Raw genomic sequence first — 13,533 nt, 5'->3', positions numbered from 1 at the left:
AGAAAACCTGCAGAGAGACTAGACACACTCTTGGGGAAATCAGGGGTGTGAAACGGAGAATCAAAGGTTTTTCAAACCAAAGGGACATCCCAAAGCCTCTCAGGCAGGTTCAGTCTAACTCAAAACCATCTTAGACATCAGGTGAACTTCATCTGAGGGAGGTGAACATTTCTTAGTCCCTGAGATGAACAACCCCAAGGTTAGATGACAGCTGCTTATGAACAAAGTTTCTCTTCATTCTACGCCACTCTCAGGCTCTCATTTAAGTTCATTTCCTCTAACCAGTCCCTGAACTTGGAGATGGAACAGGAGGCCTCTAGTCAATCTCCTCCACATGAGAACCCTTCCTGAGAACAGCTGTCTAACCAACCTCTGCGCTCCACACTCCACCCGGCTCTCTACATTTGACAGTGACCCTCAGAGCGACAGCATGCCTGGTGGAAGGGCAAGTGGCTCTTGGCACGAAAAAATGAATCATAAGCACAAATTGACACAAGAATCCTGCAGTTCAGACAATTACCCAAAGAACACATTTTCTGCTAATTATAGAGCTAAAAATGGACCCACTCTGAAAATTCCTTCCTCTCTCCCGAGAAAGCTGAGGAGGTGGTTTAACAACAATCAACTGCTGAGATGCATCACATTCCGGGGTACTTAGGAGACGAGTTCCAAGAAATTTCTTGGAAGGTACAGTTCCCACGAGGTGGTGATGCTAAAGAAACCTATTCACCCTCCCCACCTTCCCTAGCACGTGTTCACAGCTGGGGAATCTGAACTTGGAAACCCATTCAGAACTAGCCAGGAGGGAGGAGGCAGGCCTTCCTGCCCTGTGACTCTGCTTAAACGGCAAATGACCCTCACCCCCACAAAATGTGAGGGGCTGTGGCCAATCCAGGGTTACTTCAGCACCATGGGTATGCTTGGGGATGTTATAAGAAGTTTTAGGCAGCAGCTAAGGGTCAGGATAATATGAGTCACATTTAGTACATGGTGAGTATTTATGAGCTAGACGCACATGTATCATCTCATTTAATTCTCACAACTCCATGAGGAGGGTGATGAACTTATCACCCCCACTTCAGAGTCACACTGGGGGCGACACAGAGAATCCGGGCATAGGCGGGAAGTACCAGAAGCCTGCACACTTTGCCAGCGCCCTACATCATGCGTCCAGTGCCTGTCCAGAACAGGCAGAGAGAGTTTATTCATAAGGTTAAAATACAGACTACAAAGAGGGGAGAGGACAGAAACACAGAGGAAAGGAAGGGGATAGAACCTGAGCTTAGAGATCTTCTGTGTCAATAATGAATACAGTAAAGAGTTAAACTCGATTTTAAAATACAAACCTGATGTACATAGCAAATGTGGTAAGATTTAAGTTTTGTGCTTTGTCATGGACACTGTTGAAGTGAAGAAATGAAAAGACTATTACAGGATCTAAACAAGCTTCAGAGCTTTTGCACAGCAAAGGAAACCAATAACAAAATGAAAAGATGACCTATGGAACGGGAGGAAATATGAGCAAATGATATGACCAACAAGGGATTAATGTCCAGAATATACAAACAGCTCACACTACGCAGTAGTGGAAAAAAAAAAAAAGAAAAAATTTTAAATGGGCAGAAGACCTAAGTAGACATTCTTCCAAAGAAGACATACAGATAGCCAACAGGAACATGAAAAAATGTTCAACATCACTAATTATTAGAGAAATGCAATCAAAGACACAATGAGGTATCACCTTGCATCTGTCAGAATACCCATCATCAGAAAGAGAACTTTCCTACCCTGTTTGGTGGGAATGTAAATTGGTATAGTCACTATGGAGAACAGTAAGGAAGTTCCTTAAAAAACTAAAAATAGAGTTACCATATGATCCAGCAATCCCACCCCCGGGCATATCTCTGGAGAAAACCATAATTTGAAAAGAAACATGCACCCCAATGCTCTCTGCAGCACTGTTTACAATAACCAAGACATGGAAGCAACCTAAATGGTCACTGACAGAGGAAAGGGTATACAAAGAAAGTGTGTGTGTGTGTGTGTGTGTGTGCGTGTGCGTGCGCGCGCACCATGGAATATTACTCAGCCATAAAAAAGGATGAGATAATGTTATTTGCAACAACATGGATAGACCTAGAGATTACCATACTAAATGAAGAAAGTCAGAGAGAGAAAAACAAATATGATATAATTTTTATGGGGAATCTAAAAAAATGATACAAATTAACTTTCTACGTCTCAGAAAACAGATTTAGAAAACAAATTTATGGTTACCAAAGGGGAAAGGGGGGAGGAATAAATTAGGAGCTTGGGATTAACATATGCACACCAAAGTATTTAAAATAGGGAACCAACAAGGGCCTACTATGTAGCACAGGGGACTCTACTCGATATTCTCTAATAATCTAAGTGGGAAAATAGCTTGAAAAAGATAGATACGTGTGTGTGTGTGTGTGTGTGTGTATAACTGAATCACTCTGTTGTACACCGGAAACTAATACAACACTATAAATACACTATTTACTGAGCATACCTGCTCAGTTGTGCCTGACTGTGACACTATGGACTCTAGCCCACCAGGCTCCTCTGTCCATGGGATTTCCCAGGTGAGAATACTGGAGTAGATTGCCATTTCCTCATCCAGGGAATCTTTCCAACTCAAGGTCTGAACCCACGTCTCCTGCATCTTCTGCACTGGCAGGTGGATTCTTTACCACTGAGCTACCTGGGAAGTCCCCCAAATCAATTATATGCCAATATAAAATATTTTTAAATACAACTAATTTCTCTAAAAAAAGCCACAATGAGTTATCACCGCATACCTGTTAGAACGGTTATCATTAAAAAGTCTATAAATAATAAATGCTTGAGATGGTAAAAGGAAGAAAAGGGAATCTTCCTACACTGTTGGTGGGAATATGTAAATTGGCGCAGCCACAATGGAAAACAGTATGGAGGTTCCTTAAAAAACTAAAAATAGAGCTACCATATGATCCAACAACCCAACTCCTAGGTATATAACCAGGAAAAATGAAAACTAATTCAAAATGATACCAGTACCCTAATGTCCACAGCACTAGTTATAATAGCCAAGACATGGAGGCAACCTCAGTGCCCATCGATAAACAACTGGCTTAGGAAGATATGGTGTATATATATGTATACAATGGAATATTAATTGGTCATAAAAAATGAAATATTGCCATTTGCAGCAACATGGATAGACCTAGAACATATTATACTTTAGTTGAGTAAGTCAGACAGAGAGAGAAAAATACTATATGATATGGCTTCTACATAGAATCTAAAAAATAAGACAAGTGAACCTATATATAAAACAGGAATTGATTCACAAACATGGAAAACAAATGTATGGTTTCCCAAGGAGAGAGGAAGGAGGGGAAGGACAAATTAGGTGCATGGGATTAACAGATACAAACAACCATGCCTGAAATAGGTGAGTAATGATTGGCTGTAGAGCACAGGGCTGTAAGATGGGACCTCGGCAGAGGCAGCCGCAGGCTACCGCCTGCTGTCTGGCTAGAGTCAACGACACAGGAAGAGTGAGCAAGGCTCAGATGTGACTGACGGAGGTTACTGCTCTGCCAGAGAATTCAGGACGGTACATTTTAAATGGGGGCGGGGGGCAACTTGGAGTTGAAAGACCTTGGGTATCAGTCTTAAAAAATTAACTGAAGACTACGGAAGTGACCGCTGGAGAGGATTATTGGTGTCCGAGACATTCTGTGGGAAAATAATCTACAAATTCATGAATCACTCTTAAAACCACATGCATGCATGTGTGCTCAGTAGTGTACAACTCTTTGGACCCTTTGGACTGTAGTCCGCCAGGCTCCTCTGTCCATGGGATTTTTTAGGCAAGAGTACTGGAGTTGGTTGCCATTTCCTCCTCCAGGGGATCTTCCCAAGCCAGGGATCAAACCCACATCTCCTATGTCTCCTGCATTGGCAGGTGGAGTCTTTACCCCCTCAGCCATTGGGGAAGCCCCTTAACACCAAATGTCATATGTTATTTTCTTAATCATTCTTTATTCCTTGGATCACTAGTATTTTCATTATCTGAGCTTACTTCCCTGCTGTGTCATAGCAGATGCGGAACCCTGACATACTGAGTTTCTTGAAAAACAGTAAAGGACAAGTAATTAGCTAGAAAAATAACTGATTTCTTGATTAAGCTCTCTCTCCCAATGAAAGGCATCATTATTGAAATATAGGGGAAAAAAATCAAAAGCTTGCAAAATTGTTTCCCTTCCATCAATGCTGGCATAGCATTTGATTTCTTTCCTGTTCACATAAGGCTCAAAAACTCCTTTTGAGTGGACAGGGGGCTTTCCTACAGCCTGTAGCCCATCCACTCTGAATAGAGATCACAGATGTCCCTTGGCTCAAGGTAATGGACTCTTAGTTTTACATGCAAGTTGCTATTCTCCACACTTTGCTACAAAAAGTACATGCTTTCCTTACTGGAGAGTAGCAGACTGATCTCTCTGTCACAGGGGTCTCCCAGCTACATCAGCAGTTCAGTTCAGTTCAGTTCAGTTGCTCAGTCATAGAGCCCTGCTAAATACTAAGCTTAAGCTGTACACGCATACATGACTATGCGTGCACACGTGTGCTTTCTGAATGCGCTGAGGGCAGCTGTGACCTACTGACCATTCATTCAGAGAAACTCTCTGAATGCCTGGCTCCCCCTTTAATAACATCTCCCACTCCACCCCTCCAACACTCCTGATGATGCTGTCAATCAAACTGCAAAGCTGAATGGCAGGTTGAAACCTCAAATGAAACCCAACAACCAGTTAAAAACTTGGCTGAGCCAGGCGGGAGCATTTCTGAGCCCAGCATCAGACAGGAACAAAGGCTGTGAAGGAGTTATCAGCTGTAAAGGCCATCCATCATCAAGCAAAGATAAAGAATCTCAAAATCCAACCAGAGGGCACTTGCAAATATCCAGTGCTGTTCTGACACTTTGATTGATGGCCACCCCTTTTAATTAGTGCCTCTTGTCTCCGGAGGTTTCCAAAGAACTCACTTGCTCCCACCTCCTTCTCCCCCACCATCATTTGCCTTTGTGGGGAGACAGGGACCGAAGCGGGCATTCAGCCTCACCAGTCCCTTTCACTGTGTGACCACCCATGACCACGTGACCATCCACCCTTTGGCATGGGGCACTTGCACTGACCTTTCGCAGAAGGAAGCATATTCGCTCAATGTTCCTCAGCCGTTCCCTCTATTAGGAGGCACAAGAAAGAAAAGAAAGGGGAGGTTAGGTCTTCTGCTGGAAAAACACGAGAAACCCCACATTCAGCCCCTAGTGGAGGAGGCAGAGTCCACCACAGACCCCTCCCAGCCGTTACCTTCAAGCTCCGACCTTTTGCTAAGAAGAATTTCAGCTCATACAACTCAAGAGCAAAAAAAAAAAAAAAAACCACACAAATAAACCAATTAAAAATGGGCAGAGGATCTGAACAGACAGTTTTCCAAAGACATACAGATGGCCACCAGGCACATGAAAAGCTGCTCAATTTCACTCATCACCAGGAAAACCCAAATTAAAACCAAAATGAGATATCACCTCACATCCGTTAGAACGACTAGCATCAAAAAGACAAGTGATACCAAGTGCTGGTGAGGCTGTGGGGAAAAAAATGAACCCTCCTACACTGTTGGTGGGAGTGTAAATTGGTATAGTCACTACGGGAAACAGTATGGAAGTTCCTCAAAAAATTAAAAATAGAAGTACCACATGATCCAGCATTCCACTTCTGGATATAACCAAAGGAAACAAAATTACTATACTGAAGAAATATCTGCACCATTATGTTCATAACAGCATTTTTTAGAGTAGCCAAGACATAGAAATAACCTAAGTGTCCATTGACAGATGAATGGATAAAGCAGTTGTGGTATACACATAAATAATGGGATATTATTCAGCCATAAAAAGGAAACCTTGCCATTTGTGACAACATAGGCAGACCTCAAGGGCACTATGCTAAATGAAATATCAGAGAAAGACAAATACTGTATGACCTCATTTATATGTGTAATCTAAAAACAAAACAAGAACAACAAGACAAACTCACAGAAAAAGAGATCAGATTTGCAGTTACCGGAGGTAGAGAGGGATTTTGATGATGGTGGTCAAAAGTTAAAATCTTCCAGTTATAAGACAAATAATGGCATGTAATATATAACATAACAACTATAGCTAACATGCTATGTGGCATATTTGAAAGTTGCTAAGTGAATAAATCCCAAAAATTTCATCACAAGGAAACTATTTTTCTTTCACATCTATACAACATGACGGATGCTAACCATTTATTTTGCAATGTTAACCAATTATTTTGCAACGTTTGCAAGTCAAGTCATTATGCCGTACACCTGAAACTAAATATACTGCTATGTGTCCATTATATCTTAATAAAACTGAAAGAAATAAGAGTTTCAAGTTTTTCTCTATCTGTCTTGCACAGTTATTTGCTCTTAACCCAACTTCCCCAGCAAACAGCATGGGTTCAGCTTTCTTTTCAGCCCAGCACGTTTCTTTATTTCTTTTTCCTACAACCTCCATATCCCTGTAAGACAGTCACACTAAAGAACAGGGACCACGTGCTCATGAATGTCCTGAAGCCCAGAGTCAGGCCCCCTGGAGGGCCTCCCATTCAAGTCTCGAAGAGCACGTCTGTGCCTGATTAGTGTATAAAGTGGGGAAGCTCTCTGCCCTTGACTTTATTTTTCTAAAGTGAATGTATTTAGAGGAAGCAATCTTCCCACTCAATTAGACACCAGCAGTGCCTCCGGGCTAAGAATTTTCAAGATGGCCATTTCTAGAGTTTGGCTCACTGCCATGGAAAAATGCCCCAGGGGTGGGCAGGTGATGATGCTCAGCTCACACACTGAATGTTGCCTCCTCTTTCCCGCAGTGACTTTTGCAATCTCTGAAGCCACCCTGAACACAGCTGTGGCATCTCCCAGTGCTTCATTACCAAGGCAATTTGGTTGCGGTAGATGTGATGATAATGAGGCTCCTCCTGGATCACAAGAAGACAGGTGGCTGGGCCACTTCAATTTCTCTAATTAAATCACAAATATAGCAATTCCTGTGCAACCTTTAAGCCCAGAGGAAAGAGCCCACATCAGGACAAATTAGTGTCCACATGGCTAGGAAGACAGACCACATTCTCCTCAACACACATGTGTGCTTGCACGTGTACAAGCAAACGCACACAAACACAGCTGGGCATCCAGGCTGCCTAAACGGAGAACACGTGAAAAGACGTGAGATCCCAAGGATGAAAGAGGGGGGGTCAGGACACATGCGAGCTCTTTCTCCAGCAAGCCAGATCCTCTGAAGGACAACATCTCTCCTTACTTTACAGTGATATTAAATGTCCCACTGATAAAAGGAAAGGGAAAGGGTTACCATGAGAAACTCAGAGTAAAAACAAAGCATTCCTCCTCTTCCCACTGGCTGGAAGCGGGGGCTGATGGTCAACCAAAGGGTCCAACAGTGTTTAGAGCTTACATCTAAAGAACCAATGGACCTCATGCATGTTCATTTAGAAATACTCCACACCAATCAGCAACTGTTTGCACAAATTTGTCCAGGACTACAGTTAGCAACTAGTGAAGTAGCTTTGTCAAGCCATCTGAGCCCAAGATGCTGCTGCAGAGACTCTATGGGGGCCCAGAGAGCTTAAGGATGAGTTAAATGAGGCATCCAAAGTTTAAGTTCCTGCCAGGGAGTAACATCATAAAATCCAGGGGGAATGTGCCTAATACTCTTCCATTAGGGCTTTAAAAAATATCAGACAGGAGTCCTTTACAAAGCTAACGGCTTTAGTCTGTCTATAAGATGTCTGGCCTTTGGGGCCCTGCTGCTGCTGCTGCTGCTGCTGCTGCTAAGTCGCTTCAGTCGTGTCCAACTCTGTGCGACCCCATAGACAGCAGCCCGCTGTCCCTGGGATTCTCCAGGCAAGAACTCCTTAATTAATTCATTGACCGATTAGATGTGGGGCTTTATTTTTTCAAACTTTTATTGGAGTATAGTTGATTTACAATGCTATGTTAGCTTCAGGTGTACAATAAAGGGAATCAGTTATATACATACATATATCCAGTCTTTTCAAGATTCTTTTCCCACATTACTACAAATATTGGGTCCCCTGTGCTATACAGTAGGTCTTTAATAGTTATCTTTTATATATGAACGTGAAAGTCACTCAGTAATGTCCAACTCTTTGTGATCCCATAGACTATACCCCATGGAATTCTCCAGGCCAGAATACTGGAATGGGTACCCTTTCCCTTTTCCAGGGGATCTTCCCAACCCAGGAATCAAACTGGGGTCTCCTGCATTGCAGGTGGATTCTTTACCAACTGAGCTATCAGGGAAGCCTTTTTATACACAGTAGTGTGTATATGTCAATCCCAATCTCCCAATTTATCCCCCCTCTTCCCCACCCCTGGTAAGCTTACATTTGTTTTCTATATCTGTGAACAAGTGTGGCTTTTATAATAGGAATAAAAAGTTGAGGTTCAGCTTCTCTGCTATGTAATCTCGCCCTTTAACAGTCATTCATTCTTTCAGCAACAGTTATTAAGCGCCTACTGTGTGCAGGTTCTGTCCTTGCACTGACCTTGTGCAGAAGCTTCCCACTGGACATACACTGGTCCTAATTTTCTTTGTTCTGCCCGAACTAAGAAAACTGTCAAGGTAAAATGGAAATGGGCGTCATGAACCTGTCTCATGGTTTCATCAACTCTCTTGCAATTTGGTATTGAATTCACATGATGGATTTGAGGGGCAGGACACAAGAAACTCTGGGTATTCTATGTGAGCCACTTTCTAATTTGAGCCCAAGCCACCAGAAGGAAGCAAAACAGGCTCTTGACTCCCAGACATTCCAAATAGAAGTGCCCTCTCAGCCTAGAGCGGCTCTATGCACCTGGTCGATGTTGACGGGCCAGGTGTGTGATGCTGGTGCCAAACACAGAAACATCCAGAATGAAAGGAGGCTCAGGGTGCAACCTTTTCAGGCCTGGAGGAGCCAAGTTACCCCTGGAGGGTGGTGAGGCTGGCAGATGGAAACAAAATGAATTTTAAATAATGACAAGTTTCACAAGACAGGTAAGTTGTAAAGTAGATCTTAGGGATTCTTCCAACTTGCCACAAAACTCTGCTTTACACAGTTGACTTGGAAAGGGTCAGCTCTGTTTCACAGAATCAAGGGATTATAAAAACAGGTGTTTAAAGAATCAGATCTCTCTCTTTTTCTACAACATAGAGTAAGTGGTAAGAACACAAGCAGACATGGGTTCCAGTTCTGACTTCAATGTGCATGAGAACTTTGAGTCCTTGGATAAGAGTCTAAATTGGGCAAATGATGCCTGTCTCACAGAGTTATGAGAATTATAGGTTTTATATATGTGTGTGTGTGTCTATATGGGGCTTCCCTGGTGGCTCAGCAGTAAAGAATCTACCTGCAATGTAGGAAACACAAGAATAATCCTCAAAGAAGGAAATGGCAACCTACTCTAGTATTCTTGCCTGGAGAATCCCATGGACAGAAGAGCCTGGTGGCTACAGTCCATGGGGTCACAAGAGTTGGACATGACTTAGTGACTAAATCACCACTGAATATATATATATATATATATATTTTTTTTTTTTTTTTTTTTTTCTTCAGTTCAGTTCAGTTGCTCAGTCGTGTCAGAATCTGTGACTCCATGGACTGCAGCACACCAGGCTTCCCTGTCCATCACCAACTCCCAGAGTTTAGTCAAACTCATGTCCATTGAAGCAGTGATGCCATTCAACTATCTCATCTTCTGTCATCCCCTTCTCCTCTTGCCTTCAATCTTTCCCAGCATTAGGGTATTTTCAGATGAGTCAGTTCTTCACATCAGGTGGCCAAAGTATTGGAGTTTCAGCTTCAGCTTCAGCATCAGTCCTTCCAATGAATATTTAGGACTGACTTCCTTTAGGATAGACTGGTTGGATCTCCTTGCAGTCCAAGGGACTCTCAAGAGTCTTCTCCAACACCACAATTCAAAAGCATCAATTCCTCGTTGCTGAGCTTTTTTTATAGTCCAGCTCTCACATCCATACATGACTACTGGAGAAACCACAGCTTGGACTAGACGGACCTCTGTTGGCAAAGTAACGTCTCTGCTTTTTAATATACTGTCTAGGTTGGTCATAACTTTTCTTCCAAAGAGCAAGCGTCTTTTAATCATGACTGCAGTCACCATCTGCAGTGATTTTGGAGCCCAAAAGAGTAAAGTCTATCACTGTTTCCACTGTTTCCCCATCTATTTGTCATGAAGTGATGGGACCAGATGCCATGATCTTAGTTTATTGAATGTTGAGTTTTAAGCCAACTTTTTGACTCTCCTCTTTCACTTTCATCAAGAGGCTCTTTAGTTCTTTGCTTTCTGCCATAAGGGTGGTGTCATCTGCATATCTGAGGTTATTGATATTTCACCCTGCAATCTTGTGCTTGTGATCTGGAATCTTGTGATCTCAGCTTGTGCTTCATCCAGTCCAGCATTTCTCTGATATACTCTGCATATAAGTTAAATAAGCAGGGTGACAATATACAGCCTTGACGTATTCCTTTCCCGATTTGGAACCAGTCTGTCATTCCAAGTCCAGTTCTAACTGTTGTTTCCTGACCTGCATACAGATTTCTTAGGAGGCAGGGAAAGTGGCCTGGTATTCCCATCTCTTGAAGAATTTTCCACAGTTTGTTGTGATCCACACAGTCAAAGGCTTTGGCATAGTTAATAAAGCAGAAGTACATGTTTTTCTGGAACTCTCTTGCTTTTCGATGACCCAACGGATGTTGGCAATTGGATCTCTGGTTCCTCTACCATTTCTAAATCCAGCTTGAACATCTGGAAGTTCACGGTTCACATACTGCTGAAGCCTGGCTCAGAGAATTTTGAGCATTACTTTGCTAGCGTGTGAGATGAGTGCATTTGTGCGGTAGTTTGAACAATCTTTGGCATTGCCTTTCTTTGGGATGGGAATGAAAACTGACCTTTTCCAGTCCTATGGCCACTGCTGAGTTTTTCAAATTTGCTAGCATATTGAATGCAGCACTTTCACAGCAACATCTTTTAGGATTTGAAATAGCTCAACTGGAATTCCATCACCTCCACTAGCTTTGTTTATAGTGATGCTTCCTAAGGCCCACTTGACTTTGCATTCCAGGATGTCTGGCTCTAGGTGAGTGATCACACCTAGATCACCTAGTGATCTGGGTCATAGAGATCTTTTTTGTATAGTTCATCTGTGTATTCTTGCCACCTCTTAATATCTTCTGCTTCTGTTAGGTTCACACCATGTCTGTCCTTTATTGTGCTCATCTTCGCATGAAATGTTCCCTTGGTATCTCTAATTTTCTTGAAGAGATCTCTAGTCTTTCCCATTCTGCTGTTTTCCTCTATTTCTTTGCATTGCTCACTGAGGAAGGCTTTCTTATCTCTCCTTGCTATTCTTTGGAACTCTGCATTCAGATGGGTATATCTTTCCTTTTCTCCTTTGCCTTTTGCTTCTCTTCTTTTCATAGCTATTTGTAAGGCCTCCTCAGACAACTATTTTGCCTTTTTGCATTTCTTTCTCTTGGGGATGGTCTTAATCACTGCCTCCTATACAATGTTACAAACCTCCATTCATAGTTCTTTAGGCACTCTGTCTATAAGGTCTAATCCCTTGAATCTATTTCTCACTTCCACTGTATAATCATAAGGGATTTGATTTAGGTCATACCTGAATGGTTTAGTGGTTTTCCCTACTTTCTTCAATTTAAGTCTGAATTTGGCAATAAGGAGTTCATGATCTGAGCCACAGTCAGCCCCCGGTCTTGTTTCTGCTGACTGTATAGAGCTTCTCCATCACTGGCTGCAAAGAATATAATCAATCTGATTTCAGTATTGGCCATCTGGTGACGTCCATATGTAGAGTCTTCTCTTGTATTGTTGGAATGTAATAAAACCCACCCAAAATTTAACAGTAATAACTGTTAAATAATAATCCAATAATAACCCTGTACTTCACAAGTGGACACCAAAGCCTATTCCCTTGGTCTTTTAGTAGCTCCCGAAGAACACAACTCTCTTCAGGGGGTCTGCGGCTAAGGAGAACAGACCTCTTTGTCCTTGTCACTAGAGAATTATGTCACGAAATGATGTCACGAAAGCCTTCCAGGTTAATATTCACACAGATATATACTACATATATGTATAGTCACACTAGTAAATCCTGGCATTCACTCTACAACTTTTAACTGAAACTATCAACAGAACTATTCAAACAAAAACTTGCCTTAGCCCTGGAAACCAGGGCCTGGAGGGAAGTTCAACACAATGCAGGCTCACCGAGCTTATTAGACTAAGAGACAGACCTGCATGAACTATGACCTCCATCCTTTGAGTTCTGGTCCAGAAGAGTCTGGAAAAGGCTCTGTACAGGCCTAGCTGGTGCCTGGCTCTGGGATGTGGGCTGCAGTGAGCCAAGGAGTGGATAGCCAGCATCCACCCGACTCTGCAGACACAAGGTCCTTTTCCTCTGCTCACATCAAGGCTTCTTCCTACATCCATTCCAGGCACGTGGAAGCAGTGGTCATGGCCTGACAAGCCAGACAGAGCATCAGGACTCAGGGAGCAGAAGGGGCAGGGGGTCTCTCATATTCTGAACCGGGGCCAGACAACTGGACTGCATCAGGTTCCCAGGGGGAGGCGAACTGACCTCAAACCCAGACAGCCTCCTGAGATGAATGCTCCCTGGGTGATGGATACAGCGAAATGAACTGCACATGTCAACCCCCTGCAAGTTTCCCTGTGGGAAACCTGGCAAAAGTACAGAGTGGGGATGACCACGGTGATGCTCCCACATCTGCCAACATGATGGACAGCCTGGAGCCTCCCTCCCTGTTCAAGATCCACTAACATGGGGCCACGAGGAGTCCTCAGCGACGGCACACAGAGCTTTCCCACCCAGGTACTGGGACTGCTATACTCGACTTTTCAGGATAAGTTAAGACCGCTGCAGCCTCAGGGACTACCGCCCTGAACCAGACATGGAGGTGCAGCCAGGGCCAAGTATGTGCTTCACTCACCCTACTCATCAAAACCTTACCCTCCTTCACAGGTCCTGGGTGGCCTGGAGTGACACCACCCTTCCAGTCACCAGCACCCACTACTTACTGCGTGAAGAGGGTTGCACTGGTCGATGGGGCTCTTAAAATCCGTTCTTAACTCATCAAAGGCAATTATCTGAAATGGAAAACACAGAGTCAAGATGTTAGTACAAAATGAGTCAGTTCACCATGTGGAAAGCTTCCTATAGATGTGGTCCAAAATAACTCAGGAGGCAGAAGAGGGGTGCCAATGACACGACACTGGCCAGGAGTCACTGTCAAAGCTGGTGATGGGCACTTGGGGTTGACTGTACTCTCCTGTCTACATTGTATATGCCTGAAAATCCCCTACATGGGG

General features: G+C 43.2%; 1 protein-coding gene across 1 annotated transcript in view; it reads right to left on the bottom strand.

Annotated features, from left to right (window-relative positions):
• The window catches only part of CNIH3 (cornichon family AMPA receptor auxiliary protein 3), a 121,462-nt gene that overhangs the window by 54,596 nt on the left and 53,333 nt on the right, over window positions 1-13,533 (bottom strand). The window contains exons 2-3 of the mRNA XM_052653983.1: window positions 13,243-13,311; window positions 5,207-5,254 (exon numbers count right to left, since the gene is read on the bottom strand). Of these exons, the coding sequence (XP_052509943.1) occupies window positions 5,207-5,254; window positions 13,243-13,311 (117 nt within the window). The remainder of the gene's footprint in view (window positions 1-5,206; window positions 5,255-13,242; window positions 13,312-13,533) is intronic.

Source organism: Budorcas taxicolor, chromosome 16, assembly GCF_023091745.1.
Source record: "Budorcas taxicolor isolate Tak-1 chromosome 16, Takin1.1, whole genome shotgun sequence".
Lineage (NCBI taxonomy): Eukaryota > Metazoa > Chordata > Mammalia > Artiodactyla > Bovidae > Budorcas > Budorcas taxicolor.
The sequence above is the reverse complement of the archived record's forward strand: the minus strand, read 5'-3'. Positions and strand labels throughout refer to the sequence as shown.